Source organism: Archocentrus centrarchus, chromosome 1, assembly GCF_007364275.1.
Source record: "Archocentrus centrarchus isolate MPI-CPG fArcCen1 chromosome 1, fArcCen1, whole genome shotgun sequence".
NCBI lineage: Eukaryota > Metazoa > Chordata > Actinopteri > Cichliformes > Cichlidae > Archocentrus > Archocentrus centrarchus.
In genome coordinates, this window is record NC_044346.1 from 9,751,308 (window position 1) to 9,775,010 (window position 23,703).

Genomic DNA, 23,703 nt, shown 5'->3' on the forward strand with positions numbered 1-23,703 from the left:
ACACCTAACATAGGGTTATTATGGCACTTATTTTATTATGATTATTATGGTGCCAGAAGTCTAAGAATGACGGCACCTTTGAAGTTCACGACCCATTGGCGGGCCTGTGGTAAATAAAGGGTTAAGGCAAAAAACAACAAGTTTGTATAATTCTAAGAAAGTCAGAATTGGGTATGCCACCTTTATTCTTACAGCCTGAACTCTCTTAGGCAGCTTTCTTGTCATTTCTTTGGGTAGTTCTTCAGGCTTCTTGAAGGACATTCAAAGCTCTTCTTTGGATGTTTCTGCCTTTTGTTCCGTTCTCTGTCAGGATGATCCCACATTGCTTCAATAATGTTAAGGTTCAGGCTCTGGGGAGGCCAATCCATGACTGATAATGCTTCACTGTGTGTTTTTTCTATCCAGGTATGCTTTTACTGCACTGGCAGTGTGTTCGGGAACATTGTTACACTAAAAACTTAAGCCATTACCAGTTAAATGCTTTATTAAGTCGTGACTTAATAAATTTACTAGTGGCAAACAAGATAGTGTACGGGAGTTGTATTTAAACTGTTATAGATTCAAATAAAGAAACAGGAACAAGTGATGTGTTTTGTGACAAGCTGCTAGTAATCAAGCAAATAAAGATACAATTATAAATGGTTTCGTTGCTAAGTTGTCTGTTATGTGTAGACACACTTGTTCAATCTGTGCCTTTTTTAAGGCTTGACCGATTCATAAGTCGTGTGAAGTGGCTCAAGAAACAAAGAACATTCCTCTGAAAATGGCCAGGACTGGACTGAAAATTAGAGAAAAAGCAGCCAATGTCCAAAGAAAAACTTTAAGTCCTACGAACTATTGCTCAAGACCACCGACATTTTGGGAGCAAAATATAAAGAAATGAGGTGTGCACTGAAGTGCTCGCACAGTAGTGGATTGAAATATTATTGTGATGATTTTTTTCTTTTAAATTCTGAACAATACTCAAACTGCAAGTAAAATGTGAGGAAAGAATAGCTATTCTACCACAAAAAATGTAAAGACTACAATCTATTAGTAAAAAAGAACTGATAATCTCAGACATTAAAATGGTTCTGTTGATCTCTGATAAGTTTGTAGACATTCTATTGCACTGATCCACGTTTTGCAATAAAGACAGATATCACACACTAGGTCTGTTTTATCTATACAGAGTTTTAATTGAACATACTTGTTAGGAACTCAATTTTCATTTTCATTTCATAAGAAACTAAGTGGCAGAGAAGAACATGTCAGGAACAGGAAAAGACAAGAATGAAAGGAACTGCAAAAAGAAATAAGAAGGTCGGGAGTTGGGGGAAAAAAGCAGTGCCAAGAAAATTGAGCCAGTGAGTAGGAGACAGACAGGGAGAGCACAGAGCACTGTGCACAAATTGGCCAACAGACTTTCAGAACTGAACTGTCCTGAGCTCCAAATGCATATTTAACCCTGTCATAACTACACGTCCTCCCTCTAACAGTCTGTCACATACACACTTAAGAGGACAGAGGCTTTCTGAGCCAAAATATCAATGAAGCAGTTCCCAAAAGTAACACTTTCCTTTAGGAACCAGCCAGTATTGGGTATGGCTTTTCTCTTTTTCTGTCATTACATTTTTTTTTTTTTTTGGATCAGTCTAGATGTGAAAAGGACCTGTAACCACCTTTAAAAATTGTGCTTTTTTATGCTGTCAAAGTATTCATCTGCCTCTTTAATGTTAACTTTGACAATTTCCTTTTCTGCGTTCACAAAAATAATGTTGATAACTAAAAGTATAAGTATTTGAATACGTAATGGCTGCAACATACTGAACTGTTCAGATATAACTCAGGTCAATTTAACTATCATACTGAATGGACTGGTTTCTATAGCACATATGTGAGTGTACTTAAAGTATCTTACAAAAATGCATTCTGCTTGTCATTGGCCCCAATCTCAGCTCCATGATAAGTCAGTGGTAATGTAAATATGATTGGTGACACTACTCAACAGTTTCTTTTATTATGACTGTATTACAAGCTAATTAAATGAGTATGAAAATGTGTTTCTCTGGATCTGGAATGTTCTGTTCTTTGCTGCTTGACTTAAGTGCAGCATTTGATATAACAGACCATAAAACTTTGTTCAAGAGGCTGTAGCACTGGGTTGGTATACCTATGACAGCTCTGCAGTGGTTTAGGGCTTATCTGATCAGTCTAACTTTTTTTTTTTCTATTGTTGAAATACAGCTCTTCCTACTCCATACTAAACTGTGGAATCCCTGAGGGGTCTCTATCAGGACCTGTCCTTTTTTTTTTCTTCCTTTGGTTAAATTAGCTACCTCGTGGCTACATTATACAGAGACATAAGATTTTGTTCCACTGCTTTGCTGATGACACAGCTCTAGATGTGGATTTCTACTACAGTGAAATCCACATATTCAACAGACCGTTCCAACCTTACAAACTGTCTCAATGACATTAAGAAATGGATATATGCAAAAAAAAATTTTTTAAATTAAATTCAGATAAAATGAAAATTCTTATTATTGGTCTAGGCAAGCTGCATCCATAAATCCAGTCCTCCCTTGGTCCTTCATCTGTTCATGTAAAATCAGCTGTCAGAAACCCTGGTATGCTATTTGACTCTAATTTCAACTTCGAGAAGCATATAAACAAGGCCGCCCAGTCCTGCTGCTACCACTTAAGGAACATCATGAGGATATTATCGATACTGAGTTTTAGTGACACTCCGACTATCAGTACTGCTTTTATTTACTCAGATTATTCTAACAGTCATTTAAAAGGTATCAGTTAGAAAGCATCAAATAGATTTCAGATTACGCAAAATGCAGCAGCAAGACATCCAAGAAATTATTTTAAGATTTTACTTAGTACTTTAAAAGCCCTGTCTGCTGTTGAATCACATTTTATCTTTTCATTTTCTGGCACTTGAGTTTTATCTTACCCAACACTTCCTTTGATGGAGGCAAACTAAGGCTGAAACTGGGGTTGTGCGTGTCATCTTGGGAATGTCCCACAGTGCCTCCACTCTGCAAAGAGCGCACAAGATCCCTGAGTCGTGTCACTTCTTCCCGAAGAGCCTCCACTTCCTGCTGGCGCTCTTGTTTGGCAATAGCGGTGGGGTTCATTTTGAGGTGGAGCACACGGGTTTTGACTGGATCGTAGTCTCCCTGAGACACAGAGACATAGATCAAACAGCCATCAGTTATAGAGCTGAACATTTTTTATGCACCATCACATCTTGGCATTCAGGGCGCCTCACATTCCTCTCACTCACAGCAGTGATCATCACGCTTCAGTTCACCTCGCTGTTGCCAACTCAACAACTCTGTCAGATTTAGTGACTTTTCATATTCTTTTAGAGACTTCTTTTTCCCCCCAAAAAAACTGCCTCGTCACAAATGCAGAGGTGTAATGACCAATGAGTGCGAAGTTGTGCTCCCCTGCCTGTGTCTCTATGTTTGATAAGTGCCCTGGATGAGCAGGCAACAGCACCCATGAAAAATCAGATTCTTTAAATATGACTGCCTTTAATGAAATCGCCATTCCTCCATAGTCATGATCAGCTATGCAAAGATGACAGAAGAGAAAGGGCTGTAGTAGCTCTTTTAATGGCAGAGTTACTGTACCAAAATATCAACCTGATTTAGCTGAGCCAGTGTGCTCTTCTCACATAACTTCTTACCAGAGTGAGAGCCACTCATTTACTACTTTGTGGTAACACAAAAAACAAACAAACAAATCATACCAATAATTAAATGACAATAAGAAATTACATTAAATGAAAAGAACACAAAATATTAACTGTAATGGTGTAGGCTTCAGCATACTCTTTTTTAAAAAAAATCTAATAACAACCCACTCACTAGTAGGTTATAACAGAGAGCCCAAACAAAGCAGAAAACAAAAAGTTCATGTACAATAGTAATCATACAGTACTTTAGCTTTAAATACTGATCATATTTAAACTGCATTCATTAAAAAAAAAATAAAATACTTCCACCCTTGCTTGGCTCGTATTTTGGGCTAGCAGATCAGGTCTTCATAGTTTAGATGAGTATAAAACTGTTTTCACACACAAACCCAAAATCACATGAAATTCACAACGGGCAGTAATTTCTACTCCAGAAGTGGTTCATTCAACCTTAGTGTGTTTTCAAGTAGGAATGTAGAAACGCACGACTGCTACAAAGAAGAGAAGACTTTATTTTCAAGTCTTTAAACAGTGTGCTGACAGCTGCTTCTGCCACATGTTATCAGTGTTACTGCTTATGAAGTTCCTGGCTCAAAATAGGTCTCTGAAAGGGTGTTGCTACTCAGGTAAGCACAATCTGTCCAAATAAACAAATTTGTCCAAACAGCTTATTCTGCTATTGACTCTTGCTTGGTGTCGTTTATTTTATTGGATGATGGAAGTCTGTAGAAAGAAGACATATTGGCAGAACCATACATCGCCCCAATAGCCTGGCACCCTTCCTCAGCCTTTCAAAAGGTATAAGATTTATTGCCAAGAAGTATCGTTACAACAAAGAAATAACTGACCAAGCACAAATTTCCTTACTTTTTGTGCTAAGTTTATAATTAAGGCAGTGAGGCTGTATTATCTTACTTAACAGAGTTTTTTCTCTGTTATTTCTGGCCATTTGATTATGCATTTTGTGCTTGAGTTGGGAAAAAAATCTCCATTTAAGTTCAGAACATTTTTATTACAATCCAGGTAATCTTCCTTTGAGGGAAGGCCAACGTATGCAGGAGGAATCCTGAAAACCTTTTCTAACTAATTTAAGCTGCTCTACATGGAAATTAATGGTTACAACTGAGCTCATATAAATTAAATGTTAGCAATAAAAATTTTTATACATTTGTAAATTTGTACCATTTATTAAAAACGTCCTTTTATTTGCCAGGTTTCTGCAAACATGACATCAACGGTTCTTGACATTCACGTGAATTTTCCTTATTGGGAACTACTGTTTTCAGTTATATCAACCATAGACACAATAATCAGAAGCTTTTTCTTTCCACTGCTTTCTTCTAACTCTGAAAGGTCTGGATAAATGAGAAGAGCCTATATTCACCTAATACCAATAGAAGGAGAGAGGCACACAAACAGGAACGCTCACAACATGTACACACCCCTATCTGAGCTCTTGATTACTGACTAAATTAGATTCTATATGCCCCCAAGCAACGGTTGCCAAATAAACTACAGTGTAAAAGACAGAAAAGAAGAAAGGGGATATTAGGAAGGGAAACAGTGAAGGACAAATAAATGCTAAAAACAGATGGTGTCCAGCTATCATGGTGCCTTCAGCGTAGAGAGAAACCAGAGTGGATGGACCTTATAGAAAAGCTTATAAATAACTCTTTTATAACGATTAAATTTCTCAAAATGACTAACAGTAGATGCGCATATTTATATCCAGTATTTTTCAACAAGACTGCACACACACACAGCCACAGCCAAATAAAGTGTTTCATTTTCTTCAACTTCAGTCTTTTGAAGTTCTACATCTGTTTACAGGGAGTTTATTTAAAGCTGTATCTGTATGTGTTATATCCAGTGAGGGAAAATGGAAGGAAGCGGCAGATAGCACGAGACAGATATGTAGATTAGAGTTTGAAAAACGCAGTCAAAAGCTACATGCTGTCAAAAAGCAAAAACTCTTTTAAATGTACGTCTTTAAAAATTCAGGTCAAGCTAAAGAAGGATTTTGCTGTGGATTCATATTTTACTTTCAGGATGTCTGGACTGAGCTGAAGGGCAAAGTTTTAATTTACTGCTCAACAGAGAAGAAAAAAACAAAACAAAACAAAGTTCTTTCTCTTTGCCTTTAAAGCACATCACTTTCAAAGTAAGCCAAATGGCATAATCACTTTTTAATTGGTTTGACTCTCCTCATATATTGAACTAAAGTTAGAAAATGGGGAAAAAAAGCCATCCATTTTCTTGTCTTAATCTATTTTGCCATCTTCACAGAACAGACCAAAAGTAACCCAGTGAATCAGCATGATCCACGGAAATAAAAAACAAAACATGAATCCTACAAAGGAAGACAATCGTCTACAAAATGAACAAAGGTAATATTACCCTTCACTCTGCATGCATGTCTGCATTCAGTACCATAAAAGAGAAAGTGGCACGGTATTTCATTAAAAATTATAATTAAGGTCATTGCTGCAAAAACAGAAAACTGCAAAATTCCCTGTTTTCAAAGGGAGCTTCTTAATATTACAGCATTTCAGATGGCCTATTTTGTTGGTTGGTGTGTGTGGGTGTGTGTGTGTGTGTGTGTGTGTGTGTGTGTGTGTGTGTGTGTGTGTGTACTCGTTTTTCCTCATTCGTGGGGACTTTGGCCTGACTCTATACATACACATGGGGACCTGTTTGCCCGTGGGGACCACATTTGAGGTCCCCACCGGCACAACCCCATTTTCAAGCAGAAAATAGTGTGTAGATATGCCCCATGCAATTTTCTAGAAAGTCCCCATGAACGTCATTTCAAGACAAAATTTGTGTGAAGTGTATAGGCATGCGCTCCTTGTGGTCACACACGAGTACTGCAGTCCCCATTAGGTTGGTGTGCGGGAAGTGTGCGTAACTGCCTGCTCACTCTCTAGCGCCCTTCTGACCTATTGGTCAGAAAGGGTATTGCAATTTAATGGTCAAATTAAACTTTAACTTTTATAATTAACTTTTTACCTTTATTTCTTACAGTCTGGGGTTAATACAGTATTTTTCATTTAGCTTATTTTATTTTTATTTAAATTGAATATTTACTTTTTTATTTTAACAAAATTATTGTAAAGGCTTATTGTTATTCAAATGTTTATTATTATGATTCTCCTCTGAAAATAAGCACTAATTTGGGGGACTAAACATAATTGAAAACTCACTAAACTTGTCCCAAAACTGATGGAATTGAAAGTGGGTGTCGCCAAATGGCTTTACAGCACCCCCTAACATGAGCAAGGCCAACTGGTAAGTCATACAGAGCTGAAATTTGGTATGTAGGTAGAATGCACTGAAACAATTAAAAAAAAGTTTCTTGGAAGTATGCACTAACCCCAACAGGAAGTCAGCCTTTTTGGGTCAAAGGGCTTTCTTTAAGCTATTTTGACTTTTCTTAAATGTTAAACTTTAATGAACTCCTCCTAGGGATTTTGAGCTTCAAAGTTGGTCAATACGTTCTTAAGACATTAGATAGTAATAGCTATCAAAACAATGAACTTTCGTGCAAGTTAAAGGGGCGTGGCCAGGTCTCAAAATTGACGTACACGCCACAAATTTCGAAACACTATAACTTTCATAAAGAAAGACTGATTTACACCAATCTTGGTATGAGTCATCTATGTGGGATCCCCAACGATACTATGTGGTCATATGCTGACATTATCAAAGACCTGCTCCCTCAGAACAGGAAGTCTATTTTTTTTTTCCTGGAATGCTCCATCTCATCCCCTTGACCTAATCAAGATGATCCTGAGTCAGAAGACAGATAACAAGTTGGTCTCACTTGCTTTAAAGCACAAAAAGTTTTCACTAGAGGGCTTGGCCGTGGTGGCGTGGCGAAGTCAGATGTCATGCCATTGCAATACGTTTGGCTCTAAATTCCACATATTTCACTATCACCATGCTGTGACAATATGTTATGAGACAGATAACCTGTAAAAAGATCAATCTCCTCCACCTCCTCCCTGAGACACAGATTATCTGTCTCCTACCTTACTGTCATGAAATAGTGACAATTTCAATAAATATGTAGAAAAATATTGTTTTTATGAAAGTTATATACTGCAGCTTTACGCGGCTCACCAAAACAAAATTTCACATAAACAAAAATCTAATTTCAGAGCTGACAGACTGCGTTTCTGCTTAGTAGGCATTGTCAGTCAAAAATATATCATGCCTGGTCCCCCAAAATTTTTGGCCATTGTTAATGGCCATCAAACAACACATCAAAGACAGCTAACCCAACTGAGATCTCATAGTTGCCTTTAATATCCTCCTTGATTGAAGAAATTATCTATAAAAGTGAACTGAGCTGTGACTGACACCACATGAAGCACTTCATATTTACATCAATCAACAGGCTCTTATGAATATTTCAATAACATATGCTTAACATAATTGCACAAATTAGTATTACATCTTGCTCAACTTCCCTTATCTTCTTCCAGTGGTTTTCTCCACAAGCTCTTAAAGGTGATTGGTGATTGTGACGCAGAGAAGACCATGAGCGGCAAGGCTTTAAATCATTGCAGGCAGACTTTATTTTCTGTACCACATTTTTTCCATTTTATTTCTCAAGGCTTAATATAAACCATTAACTCAGCTGCCTCGTGAGGCAGGCGTAAGCTTTTCAGCAACCCCAAGCCAAGTAAAGCAGAAGTTGCCAATTGGGCAATTAGCACCCCCTTTCATACCCAGCTGTTTATGAGCCACACCTTGCTACACATCTTGCAGGAGCATCACACATTTTCCCTACAACAATAAAAATACACGAACAGTTAGACAACAGCATTTATAATTAAAACCATCACCCAAACATCTCCATAAACCATTATCTACAATAAAACCAGATACCCCTACAAAACATCTACAAAAATACCCAAAAAATCCCAAGCAACTTCCCCACCCAATTTCCTCCTTGGTCTCTCCCGGAACCTTTAAATTGTGTTCAGACAGCCTAGGAAACATTTTTGCCTGAACACACCCTGGAAAGACAAAAGAAGAAACAGGTGAGTAATTGCTATACCACAAACCCACTTGCACTATATCCGCATCCAATCACTGCACAAGTTACAGTTGTATTCAAAATGATAGCAGTGCATTTAAAAGCATGAGTAAAGCTTGGAATCTTTAAATTGTTTTTATTTACAGGCATTGGGAACACTGCACATTATATTCTAAATCAAAACAAGAAGAAAAATGTATAATTTTTCCAATTACTTAACAGGAAATAAAAAATGAATGTTGGGTTGTTCAATAAAATAGCAGTGTCTGCATTTTTCTTTATAAACTCAAATTTCACTTTATGAACTGACAAATCTTTAGGAATTGCACTAATGTGTATAATACTGGACTATAGTTTACATTTTATCTTTTAATTATTCTCTGCACTGTATATTTTGTAATATTGTGTTATAGTTATAGTTCTAATATCTCTGTATATTTGTAATTTGTATATTGTTTTATAGTTTTTATACTTATTTGTTTTTTATGTAAGCACAAAGTACTGCAGCAATTTCCTAATGCTGTCAACCTGTTCACCCATATGGCAATAAAAACCTTCTGATTCTGATTAGCATTCCTGTGAATCACTAAACTAATATTTAATTGTATAACCACTGTTTTTTAGAACTTCTTAACTGTGTTGCATGGAGTCAACCAATTTCTAGCACTTGTGAACAGGTATTCCAGCCCAGGAGGATGTGACAACTTTCCACAATTCCTCTGCATTTGTTGGTTTTGCCTTAATAACAGCATTTTTTATGGCACCCCACAAGTTTTCTATTGGATTAAGGTCCAGGGATTGGACTGACCACTCCATAACTTTAATTTTGTTGGTTTGGAACAAAGATGATGCTCACTTACTGGTGTGGTTGGGGTTGTCTTGTTGAAACACCCATTTCAAGGGCATTTCCTCTTCAGCGTAAGGCAGCATGACCTCTTCAACGATTTTGATATATGCAAACTGATCCATGATCCCTGGTATGCAATAAATTGGCCCAACACCATAGTAAGAGAAACATTTGAATATCATGATGCTTGCGCCACCATGCTTCACTGTCTTCAGAGCATACTGTGGCTTGAATTCGGTGCTTGTGGTTCATCTGATAAACTGTCAGGGGCCCTTGGACCAAAAAAAGAATCTTAATTTCATCAGTCCACAAAATGTTTCTACATTTCTCTACAGGTCAGTCAATGTGTTCTTTGGCAAACTGTAACCTCTTAGCATATGCCTTTTATTTATTTATTTTTTTTACACAGTGGGACTTTATGGGGGCCTCTAGGTGACAGATTAGCTTCACACAGGTGTCTTCTAATTGTCAGAGTACTCACAGGTAACATCAGACTGTCTCTGATCACCCTGGAGCTGATCATTGGCTGAGTCTTTGCCATCCTGGCTATTCGAGCCAATGAATTGGTAGTCTTCCATTTTCATCCATTTCTCTCTGGCTTTGCTTTCCAGTTTAGAGCACAGGAGATCATTTTAGCTGAGCAGCCTATCGTTTTCTGCACTTTGTTTTCTCCTTTTCAGTCAACATTTTAAAGAACGCTTTACTTTTGAACAGTGTCTGGAACGGCCCATTTTTCTCAGGTTTTCAGTGAGAAATGCATGTACAACATGTATTGGCTTCATCCTTAAATAAGGGCCACCTGATTGACACCTGTTTTTTCACAGTATGAATGACCACCGATTGGACTCTACACTGCTATTTTGAACACACCTTTTTCAATTAATTATTCAATTACAGACTCAGGAGCATGCATATCATGAATGTTGGGTCTATTGGTTTTCTATGACTCTACTACACTTACTGGTAAATTGTTTGCCATGTAGTAAAATGACTGATCTAGTTACTCATGTTGGACTGCTATTTTGAACACAACTGTAAATACCCAAACTTTTCTTAACCACATGTCAATTACATTTGTGGCTAACACTAGTTTATTTTACAGCATCTGTCTGCCACACACCAAGTAGCTGCTCAAGTGCCTGGAAGACAGAACCATACTAAGTAAAATACTCAATAAAGAATCAATAAATATTTAGGAGCCCTCATTTTGAGTCTGTCAAAAAGTGCTGAGTGCTAATAAAGTGTAAATGTGTTCCAACATTTAATACCCAAACCATACAAATGAATAAAAAACAAATAATGAAAAACGTCTTCGTCACAGTGATACTGTCACGTTCTGCTGGTGCAGGCAAAGCAGAAGACCCCAAAGCAGGACTCAGAGGCAGAGCTTATACTTAAGCTTAAACTTTATAACGATGAACCAAAGTGGGGCTAGTCGGGTGCCAGCAGTACACAATACTAAACTTCAACATAGCTATGAACATAACATGGCATGAATCACGAAGCACACAGCAGGGCAGGGATGACAACACTGACCAGAGATGAGGATGCAACAAGGAACGAGTGAGAACACAGACAATATATACACAGAGGGATAACGAGGGAATGGAAACAGGTGGGATCACAGGTGATGCAACAACTAAACCCGACAACCAAAAGAAACCCAGAACAGAAAAAATAAAACAATAACACACAGGGTTAAAAGGGCCCTGGACCATTACAGATACAGCTGCAGCTGATCCAAAATGCTGCTGCTCATATTCTCACTAAGACCAGGAAGATGGAGCACATCACCCCAGTTCTAAAGTCCTGCCACTGGCTACCTGTAGCTCAGATAATAGACTTTAAAATACTCCTGTTAGTCTATAAATCACTGAATGGCTTAGCACCAAAATACATTACAGACCTGTTATTGTATCAACCTTCAAGACCACCCAGGTCTTTTGGTTCTGGTCTACTCTGCATCCCCAGAACCAGAACCTGTGTGTATTGTCTGTGTGTGGCCCTTCTGTATTTAGTGCCCTTCCTCTTTCTTTGTGTAATGTTTTCAGTGTCAAGGTCTGCATGTTATGTTGGTCACTTCCTGTTTTATTTTGCATCAAGATTTTTTTGGGCCCCTTATAAAACGTCAGGACCCCCCTTTGTAATTCAGTAGAGCTCCCACTCTCTGTAGCCCCTCCACCCAGTCTCTGTAATGGCTGCCATCTCACACACATCCTGAGATTTGACGTCCCCACTGCACCCACGCCCATCCCCCCTCAACACTCCCTCCATGGCTTGCTGAAACTCTCAAACCTTGCAGATTTGACTGGTGTGAAACCTACAAAATCTCCATTACAATGAATAACTTTGTCTCCTGAGGCATTACTGTGCGAGATTACAGAATATTATTAATTCATTTCATAGTTTTATTATTTAATTGATCTGTGTTAAAGTTGTGAAGGCTGAGTTAACCTAGCTGTACTAGTTTAAAAGGTGAATTCTCCCAGGGAAAGCTACATTAGCCCACAACGTTTCTCACTTGTAAGTTGTTTTGCATAAACGTTTATGCTAAAAAAATGTAATGTGAGTCATAACTGGCCAGGTGAGAGATAGGAGGTGTAAAAAATGTTTTGTACCCCCTTATAAAACCTCAGAACCCCCCTTTATAATTCAGTGGAGCCCCCACTCTCTGTAGCCCCTCCACCCAGTCTCTGTAATGGCTGCCATCTCACACGCATCCTGAGATTTGACGTCCCCACCGCACCCACGCCCATCCCCCCTCAACACTCCCTCCATGGCTTGCTGAAACTCTCAAATCTTGCAGATTTGACTGGTGCGAAACCTACAAAATGTCCATTATAACGAATAACTTTGTCTCCTGAAGCATTACTGTGGGAGATTATCGAATTTTATTAATTAATTTCATAGTTTTATTACTTAATTGATGCGTGGTAACGTTGTGAAGGCTGAGTTAAAGTGTCATTAGTTGTTTACACAGGGCTGAGCCGTCAGCCTCAGCTAGCTGCTTTTTGTATCCAAGCAGGAACTCCGGTTTGTGCCGGAGCCTAAATCAAGCGCTCCTTTATCACTGCCTCACACCTGCACCAACGACGGCATTCAGACCTTCATGCTAATGTCTGAGGAATGAGGAGCATTCTAGCTGTGCCACACTGAAGAAAATGGTAAGGTTCTTCTTATTTTAACAAGCTCCTATTTATTATCTATATGTCATAGTACCAGTTAGATATACTTTTAAATGTTGTTTATACGTATTGATCCATAAAAGCTATATTTCAATCGAGTTTCGCTAGGATGGCTAGCTGAAATTACCTGAGCTACAGCTATTGAGACGCATGCATGTTTTACTTTCCATTTAATGAGGTCCAGCAAATAAATAGAAATGAAAGTGACAATTAACTTAAAAAAGGTTAAATTAGTTAAATATGACTGCTCTCAAAAAGGGCTTGAATGTAAAATAAAAAAAGGTTTGACAGCTGCAAAGCTAATAGAATAGAAATCATGAAATATACAAGTTATTTCAGTCAGCCCACTTGTGTTATTGAAAAGGGTTATAAATTTTTGCATGTATTCTGAATGGAGAGATGATAGACATGGCATGCTAAAACATGAGGCTGAAGTTAATGGATGACTCATTGTGCATAAAGGTTGATTATGCTGGGGTGGGGCCTGCAGACCACATTACACCAGACCCTACATTATTTGTAGAATGATAAAGGTTAAGTTTTTTTTTGTTTTTTGTCTTTTGGGGGGTTATTGTGAATCAGGAGCTGTGAATTGGGAACTAACTTCAGCATTATAACTTGGGGGCAGGGGCACCTGTTTTAGAAAAATGAATTTCAGGGCTTTGACACTGACTTCTAATCATTACACTTTTTTTTTCTTCAAAGAATGCCAACCAGAGTTTTAGATCATATGATGGAAGTGCCGGTAGCGTGGGAGAGGTTTGACGAGTCTACACCCAGCTGTCCCAGTTCAAAAGGTGAATTATCCTAGGGAAAGATACATTAGCCCACAATATGTTTCTCACTTGTAAGTTGTTTTGCATAAACGTTTATGCTAAATTAATATAATGTGACTTATAATTGGACAGGTGAGAGAAGGGAGGTGTAACAAGAAGTCTAATAAAATTATAATTTTTATTCACATGGTTTTAGTTGCCTAGAAGAAGGTACCACTAATATCAGTTAATGTTTAAGAGTTCTCAAGTTTTTCTTGTCAAACCAGAAAAGACTCAGCACATCTGTCCTTCAACAGTTTTATTTCAAATGCCAATTGTTTATGAATATCAGAGGAAATAAAGATTAGTGATGTCATCTCTGACGGGGGAATAATGTTTTGTTAGGACCCAGCTCAACTGCTTTACTTTTTGCATGCTTCCATTGTTGATTTGTCATGGCTTTGCAAATTTTATTTAATTAGGCTTAGTCTAGTTGTTGTCTATGGAGGACTGAAACTGACATAATTAAAAATAAAAGCAGAAATGTATGTTTTTTTTCTTTATATGAGTTGTACTTTTTACCTTTCCTTGTCTCCTCTTTTTACTTGACCTTATGCATTTCTGCCTCATTATGCAAATGAGGAGGGTTGCCTTCTTGGTCCAGCTCCTCTACTATTGGTCAATAAACAGGAAGGAGCAGGATCCATGTGCAGATCGATTGTGCATGCCTGCGCCCTTGACTTCAGTTAGGCAACCTAAGTATAGTGCGAGGACTTCAGTTCCTCTCAAATAAGGCATTGTCCTGAAACGGCCAAAAACTAGGGATACACAATTGATCTGTACATGGATCCTGCTCCTTCCCGTTTATTAACCAATAGTAGAGGAGTTGGACCAAGAAGGCAGCCCTCCTCCTTTGCATAATGAGGCAGAAATGCAGATGGCAAAGTAAAAAGAAGAGACAAGGAAATGTAAAACGCACAAATGCTTGAATAAGGAAAAGGCAAAACAAAATATATATATTTCTGCTTTTATTTTATATTGTCAGTTTCAGTCCTTCAAAGTTGCCAACCTTTAATATTAAATGGATAAAGTGAGAAATCTTAAAGCATTACCTGAATTATTGAATCCTTAAGGGAGGGTATTAATTTCTAATCCCAAATTTAGCATTCGTGACCTAGGGATAAGGCCCAGAACTATTTTGAGAAGAACAAATCTAGATGCACAACCTCTGAATGGCTTCAAGGTGACCAGTTATTAAATCAATTAACTTTTTTCTCTTTTTTTTTTTTTAAATTTCAGCCACTGATGAGACAAATGAGCTTGATCCTGAACAGAGGCAAAAGGTAAGTGTGCCTATGAAGAGGTCCAAATGATGTGACACTATTTCAGTTTAATTCTAGCTCACTTGTACTCTACATACTGCAAAGTTGATTTAAATCTTATTCTAAATTTAAGTTTGGAAAGGTTGCTTTCTAGTCTTAACCACTGAACTTGACCAAAGTATTCATCAGTATTTTCAATAATACTTTTCAAATCCTACAGTGGTGATATCTATTTTCACTGTAGAGAGGTTGCCTATATTGTTATGTAGAGAAATGCCTAAAAAAGATAAACTGGAGTAAAAGGTGATGTCTAAAGTCCCTGACTTGTGATATAAGCTTGTGGTATTGAGTTTGGGAGTAAGCTATATCTTGAAAATATGCCTCCAACCAAGCTGACATTTCAGGTGTAAAGCAGATGTTATGTCTGAATCATAGATGACCACTGAAATCAGGCCCGTTAAGACGTCTCTGATTTTGAAAATAATGTGAATTTTTTTTAAAGCCACACTGCTTCACTTTTTTTGGCTTTTTTAAAAATTGATCACAAGAAGTTTGAGACACATGAGATCACTATCTGTGTTCAAACTGTCAAGTAGATAAATGCCTAAAACAGGGATCTGCAGCTCAGGTCTCCGAAGGCTGGTTTCCTGCTTGTTTTAGATGTTTGCCTGCTCCACTGCACTTGACCAAAATTGATCTTTAACAAATGTGTGATAACAAGCTAGTGGAGAACCATTTGATTTGAATCAGGTGTGCTGCTGCAGGACAAGAGTTGCTGATCCTTGACTTAAAGTTTCATCTGGATGCATCATTGTGGTCAGGTTTCAGTTCCATCCGATGTCTTTTACTGTGTTTCCGGTCTGTTTCACCTCACAAATGTGGACATTTACAAATGCTTGTTTTCTGTTTTATAGGATCAAACACGTCACACTTGTCACCTCAAGAAACTCAAAGCCCATCATGATAAATGTGAGGCTCATTACAAGGCAGCCTGTGTAAAGATGGCAAATGAAGAGAAGGAGAGGACGTCTTGTCTACATGAGAAGGGTTTAATGGTTAGTTTTGCTTCACCGTTTTTCTGATTTACATCCCAGAGATGAGAACTGTTATGGGTGTGTCATCAGTAAATGTACCAGAGTATGTATGGCTTGAGCTGTTTTGACTTAGTTTTGTAAAAATATTTTGTAAAATGGAGTTGCAAATTTCTTAGTACCTGCTATAATTATGAAATCAACTCAAATTTAAACAGCCATAATTAATGTTTGATAAAACAGTCTTTTCAACTTTAAAACTTTCATTAAACAAAAATTGCATTCAGTTATCCATTACAAGACTTCAAATGGCCAACATCATGATGCAGACACTGTGCTTATCAGAAGAAATGCATGTGGTGGTGGCAGCTGAGCAAAATCACGTTGCAGATGAATCTCTGCAACATGAAATTTGAGAACGTGCACAGGAGCTTTCTTTGAGGGGGACCCACCTTTGTCATTCAATTAATTTTATTTATATAGCGTCCATTACAATACAAACATGGACTAATCAGGACTAAACTCAAAACACTCTGAAGGATTTATTATCTGCCAGTCTATGAAATTTTCATGGCCTGTCAAATTAAACTATAAAATCAATTTACATAGTTTCAGTGTCTTTTAACCTAAACTTGGTGGGTAGGATTAGTCGGCAATGAATACCAAAATCCAGAAGTATTTGGCAGTGGTCAGTGCCTACCTCCTGTGTGGGTGATAGGTGAACTGTGGCCCTGCTGCCCCCCTTCTGGAGGCATTGTTTTATTTCTCCACTTTGTAAAAAAGTACTGTGCATTGTGATATTGTACACCATAAGATTCAGAAACTCAAGTTTAATCTGAAGGACCCTTTGCATTTTTGGTGCTGTTGAGAACTGACATCTTTGGAATTTTTAAATACCTTGATACAGTTAAAGTTAGCTCTGTATTGAAGCATTGCATTTCATTTTGGGGTGGACTAATTTAAGTGTTAAACTTCTCAATTTTTAGCAATCACAACAGTCATCCAGTGAGAGTGACGATACCATCATCCTTGGTCCAACACCAGCTGCAGTAATCCAGGACATGAGTGTGCCTGAGCTCGCCAGAACCAACAGTGTGATTGTAAGTTTATCTACAAGCATCATAGTCTAACCTAGGGGGTACTTGGTTTGTTATTTTAACTGGTATCACTATTTTACCCTAATATTAAAACTCACTTGGGTTAGAAATTCTATTTTTCCTGGATTATTGTATTGTTTTATTACACTATTTAAAAACAAATTGTCTAACTCAGTTAGTGGCCATGTGCTGGTAAATCTGTCACTTTTTGGGGTAACCTTGTTTGTTGGTGGGAATCTTTACTCATGATTTGATTATGATTAGTAAGTTAATTTCATTTCTCTAAATATGGATTGTGATGCATTTGCCTGAAAAAAAAAGACAATTTTTTTAAAAAAGTGAAGAAAATTAATAAATCAAAGGAACCCATTATTTTTGTAATATGTCCTCTATTTTTGACTCTCTTTCCAAAGAAATTAAAATTATTTGTACCATAAGAATAACCTAAGCTTGTTTTTAGCGTAAGACATTTACTCCCAAAGAGCTTTCCTAGTCACAGATTTAGAGATACAAAATCAAGTTAATTTTACACACACACACAAAAAAAAGTTTTAATGGAGGGAAAACTGTAGCATTTAAAATCTAAGCTTCTTTATAGGACATATTGCTGTAAAACATTCAGCAACTTCCAGTTTAGCTAGTCTCTTTATGATTTTATGGATGGTTGAAAACAAAGTTCAGGGGATGCTTAAAAAAGTTGAAAAAACATTTGAGCTCCAAGCACCGAAAAATAAAAAAATCATACCAGTATTGGGAGTTTTTCTTTTTATTCAACTTTCTTTAAATACTAGTTGTAAATTTTTAGATTCTTATGATTTGGTTTTATATTTGAGAGAGTATCTTAAAGTATTCTTTTTTTTTTTTTTTTAATCCTTTTAGTTACACGAACAAATGCTTGGATACACAGAAGAGGCTCCATCAAGTTCTGAGATCAGTGAGGAAGAGTATGTTCCTGAATCTGACAGTGACAGTTCAGTAGATGTTAAACAGTAATAAAACAAGGAATAGCGCTAACTTTTTGATGGCAGCATATATATATTTCATTATTAGTTGCTTAGTACTAGCTCTATCATTACTCCTTCTTTTGGCCTTTTTAGTTTTGCTTAAAGTGGCTTTAGACATCTAATAGTTTAATATGATGGATGATGTTACTTTGTTTTTCAGAGAAAATGTCTGTGGACAGTGGATCAGACACTGAAGAGGAGGTTGACTCAGCTGAGAGGGATCCTGCAACTTCATCTTCCAGATCACCAGGTATGGATGAAATTGTCAATTAACGATAACTGTATTTTCATGACACTTTTGCACAAAAGAAAATCATATCAGAATCAGAATCAGAATCAGAAGGTTTTTATTGCCATATGGGTGAACAGGTTCACAGCATTAGGAAATTGCTGCGGTACTTCGTGCTTACAGAAAAAAAAAACAAATAAGTATAAAAACTATAAGACAATATACAAGTATACAAATTGCAAATATACAGAGATATTAGAGCTATAACTATAGCACAATATTACAAAATTACAAAATATACAGTGCAGAGACTAATTAAAAGATAAAAGAATGTAGACTATATTCCACTAATATGTACATCAGTGCAGTCAGACAGGTGCATAGACATAGGGTCATCAGCGTTTGTGGAGGGTGGTGGTAACAGTCTTAGGGTTATTGTTCATGAGTCCAACAGCAGAGGGGAAGAAACTGTTCTTATGGCGGGAGGTTCTGGTCCGTATGGACCGTAGCCTCCTGCCTGAGGGGAGAGGGTCAAAAAGTCTGTGCCCAGGGTGAGAGTGGTCGGCTGTGATCCGACCTGCACGCCCCAGTGTCCTGGAGGTGTACAGGTCCTGGAGAGATGGGAGGTTACAGCCAATCACCTTCTCAGCAGAGTGCACAACGCGCTGTAGTCTCTGTTTGTCCCTCTATCTCTGAAAGTTCGATAAAGACAGTGCTGCAGGGGGTCAGTGTTTCCACTGATCGCTGTTTTTCGAGTGTGTGTGTAATTCTTGTAACTCTCTGTATCTTGTCCTGCGAGACTTCTCTTCAAAACAATGAAAAACAAAATCTTAACATTGAAGAAAATGGACTAATGATTAGTTCATGTTACAGGACAACTACATCGTATTAATTAGGCCAAAAACAGTTGGAAACTAGATTTTGATAACTTTAGATTGACTATGTCACATCCAGGTCTGCCAGAGATGTGGACATGTGAAAAAAGTGTTTCCATAACACTTTTAACATTTTTCAAATCGCCTGAAAACCCACCTCCTGGAAGCATAAAAAGGTTAATTCGATATTGAGGAGTGTTTTGAAAAAAAAAAAATTAGTGCAGTTTCCATTACAGGATTTCTTTTTTTGATATTTGGTTTTACGCAAATCCAGGGATCATGGAAACCTGTCTAATGATTGACAGTTTCATCCATAAAAGGAAGACTGTTTTAAAAACTGTTGCTAACAGCGCAAAACTAAATGTTGATGGTGAAAATTAGATTACAATGTCAGCAGCTTCTGATTTAGTGCTCTTAAGAATTCCTAAGAAGGTCAGCTGTTAAACTAGTCATTTAAGATGCTTGTATAAAGCAAACACACTGACTGCTTACTGTTTAATACTCATTTACTTAATAGACCTGCTTTATTTAGATCAATTTGGGGTGACCAGGAGATGCACCACTGAAGGTGGACAAAACAAAGATCTGCCTTCAGCCAAAGGTAAGAATATTTCTAAGTGGAAAGAAAATGAGATTGCAGATTTCTGATAAATATTGGACCTTTAGAGGCCACTGTCCTGTATCCTTACTCTTCTTCATGCATGTTCTTTTTGGCTTCTAAGTTTTTCAATTTATTCTGTACCTGATGATTTTCTCAAAGTTGCATATATATTCTGAGTTTTGTTTTGTTTCATAGAGAGATCAAATGACAAGGTACCGGTGGCCATGGAAGTCTCTGGCAACTCCAACACAACTAAAGGTAGTTTGTCTTCAAACTTGGAGATTATAAATGGGCAGAAGCATTAAAAATGTTGCCAGACAGACATCTTTCAAACCGAAGAATTTACTTGACTTCTAATTGTTATCATAAAAAGAATAATACCCATTGGGTCCAATGTCTTGATAACTGAATTTTCCTCCTGTAAGCCAGGCTTGAAAACACGTAAACTTTTACTTATTTTTTACAAGCATTTACTGTCACTGTTCAATGAATACTTCACATTAACAGGTGTAAACCTATTTCCAATATTTCCTCCATCTGTTATTGAACTAAACAATGGGAAATTTATTAACAGTTCACAACACTTTCTGTGTGGTGTTAATCTGAGGTTTCTTCGTTTTGCAGCCTGGTGAAGACCAGATGATGTCTCTACACATAAAACTTTAGAATAGCTTTTTTTTTTCATTTGACTGCATACCCTCAAGCAATAGTTTGGTTTTATTTCTTCTCCCCTTCTTCCCCACTAATTTCGCCTTGAACTGTCTTGGAACAGCAAACTAACTAGCATCATCCAAGGTAGTTTGGATGATTAGCTTAATCTTTTTGTTTAACTGCACCAATAACATTTTCAACACCACTTTTTTTCCACTGTAGTGTTAAAACTGCGCAGGCCCTGCTGAGTTTTCCCAGGCTGGACTCTGTGAAAAAGGGAAATTTGGGCTTCATCCATTAGAGTGCCCCACTTATGTTGATGCTCTCTTAACTCAAGTCCACAGAGTCTCTAGCCACCATCAAATCACTCAAAACCTTTCTTTTGGTGAAATCCTTTGGAAATGTCTGATATATTAAGCAATTTTGTTTTTTTTAACATGCCCCTGACCTTAATCATTTATTCTTGTGATGTACTTTGAACAATTATTTCTCTCCTGTACCTGCTGATGCTTTTATAAGTGCTGGTGAAACTTGTGTCTTGATTTATTACCAGTTGTCAGCTTCAACAAGTAATACACCCACCCCCAATAATACTTTTACTGCAGTGTGCTGCTGCTGTGGTGAAGAAATGTTTTCATAATAGCATATAACTTGCCCTGTCACAAAGATTGAAACCTTTTTTTTCACTGAAGAATGCTTACGCCCTCTAATCATTTTACAGGGCCATCACATAGGAAGAGAGTGAAGTGGAGCCAAGAAGAAATCCAGGCGGTGGAGAAAACGCTCATGGACTGTATTGACTCTGGAACGGTTCCTGGGAAAGCCCAGTGTATGAAGTGCATTGAAGCCTCACCAGTGGCCCTTGAGAACAGGACATGGCAAGCGGTTAAGTTCTATGTGAAAAATCGCATAGATGCATTAAAACGAGAGACTTTCACAAAAAGGTAAGCGTTGACCTTTTATTAAAGTGAATGGAAACGGGCCATTTGTTAGTACCATAACCACGCCAGTTCTGTTTGGAGATTGAAAGTTTTGAAGTTTTGGGACAGCTGCAGTCAGGTTTTGTAATAGAAGTATGTATACATATTGCATGTTCATGTTTATGAATACGTATTGATGAATACATAAATTTTTATTTTTTCATTTGTTTTACATCTTGGCTTTTATGTATATTTTTTTTGCCACAAGATTGAAATATTATAAACTGTGCAATAAAATGGTTTGCATAAAACCAGAAAGGAGAGTCCAGTATTGATGGTTGGCAGTAAACAGGTTACCAGTACTTAAAAATAATTTTTAACAAAAAAGAATCAAATATAATGTGGTTTATTGACTTATTTATTGCTTATATTTGACATCCTCATATATCTCAGTGGTCCCTAAAACTTAACAGTGCCACCTGGTGGATAAGTCAAATGAGCAGGTCCCCATGTGGAGCCAAAAACCTGAAAGATTAAAATTTTCTAAATTTGATTATTTTTATATTAAAGATGATATTTCATGTTCAAAAAAATAGAAGACTAAAATTGACCTAAAACCAAGCCTCTAGATCGTTTAGAAAGTTGGGTCCCCACGTGTAACCACCTAGTCAGGGGCCTAAAGAGAGTCCCCACGTTTGAGGAAAAACACGTATGTGTGTGTGTGTGTGTGTGTGTGTGTGTGTGTGTGTGTGTGCCTGCAGACGTATTTACATGCATATATACAGCCTGCTCTTCAACACAGAATTTACAGTGCAGCAAGGTGGAATGCCATTCTAAGTGCCCGAGGCAACAGATCTCTTATTCATAGAACAACAATAACAACACATCTAATACCAGAGTGCAGTCTGTTAAAAAAAGAAAAAAAAGAAAAGAAAGAGCAAAAGGCAGGGAGAGACAGCATCAGAGCAAGATCAAGTGCAGAAAAAGAGTGAGTAAGAGAAAGAGGCATAATGGGGGTGTTACAGAAGTCCAGGGAACAGTCTGTTTTTAACAAATGCAGAACAAATTGCTCTGAAACATCCACTTATATACTCAACACAGCACCAACCACAGGGAACACACGAGTCACTGATGGAACAGGTGACACATTAATGGTGAGCGTGTATGAATGTGAGAGCAGAAGGTACTATCAACCTAAAAACCACATGAACCGACAAAGTGAGGTTGAATGGAAAGACAGAAGAGACACTGGAGAGGCAGACCTCTTCCACTGAGCGACATTATCAAAAGCAGATTGAAGCTGCTGTCTAGATATTGGCAGGCGTAAGCCTTTGTCCTTTACAAAATATGGGTCCAGAAGCTCAGATGCATTTTAAGGATCAGCTCGAATTGCACTGAGATTTACTGTCACCCCCCAAAACAACGGAGTTGAACATAATTTTATTTGAAATAATTTAATGTTTTGTATGAAAAGGGACTGTGGAAAAGTTTTCAGTTATCTGTTTTTTTTTTTTAATCTTTACTTTAATGTAGTTCTACTGAGAGCAAAACTATTTTTTAATACTCTAATCACATCCATACAGCCTAAGATTCACACCTGGAAGCTGCCCAGCATATCCACTATCAGACCTGCTTACCAAAGGAGCAGTTGAGCTGAAGTGCCTCATTCAAGGCACTGCTACACACTTTCCTACCTAGAATGTATCCTGCAGGTTTGGAGATTGAAAAGTAGCGATTAGACAGGCAGGCAGAGGTCTGTGCAATCCCAGGACACAGGAAATGGTAACGTTTGTGTCACATGCTCGCTTCTCTAACTTGTAGGTGACCACGGTCATTTTTCTTGGTGACCTTTGCTGGTAAAAGATGCTGGTCACTTTTTGTTACAATATGTCTAATAAAAGATACAGTACATGTGTGACAGCTGGCATCTCAAAATTCTTTCCTTCCATCCCTCCCGAGGACAGCGCTCTGAGCAGACATGCCCAGATCCCCATCTCTCCAGTCACTTCCTCAAGCTCTTTGGAGGGGAAACCTAGGTGCTACCAAGACAGCCAAGAGATGTAATCTGTTTAGTGTGTCATGGGTCTGCCCTGTGTCCTCCTCCCAGTAGGAGATGCCTAGAACACCTCACTGTAAACATATTTGCCCCTTTAGTTTTTCCACTTCTTTGCTCATTCACTCATGTCCATTCCGGTAGTTTCGGCAATCTCCGTCCAGGAATTTACTGACATTTGAGAGACCTGATATTGATGCTATGATTATTACTCCTTGTATTGAGACAATAATTGTTATTCTCTCACTGTTATTCTCGCCTGAAAAGCACAGGAGGAATATACGGTACTGAACAGGCCAATGACAATTGTTGCAGGCTGCACTGACCTGACGTGTTGCACATCAGGCTACGTCGTAGGTTACGTCATAGTATTCAGAGGGGTTTCTGGTTACCAT

At 37.8% G+C, this 23,703-nt stretch overlaps 1 protein-coding gene across 1 annotated transcript in view; it reads right to left on the reverse strand.

Annotated features, from left to right (window-relative positions):
* Nucleotides 1-23,703, reverse strand: part of mad1l1 (mitotic arrest deficient 1 like 1) — an 88,234-nt gene that overhangs the window by 26,012 nt on the left and 38,519 nt on the right. The window contains exon 17 of the mRNA XM_030735816.1: nucleotides 2,945-3,170. Coding sequence (XP_030591676.1) covers nucleotides 2,945-3,170 — 226 coding nt within the window. The remainder of the gene's footprint in view (nucleotides 1-2,944; nucleotides 3,171-23,703) is intronic.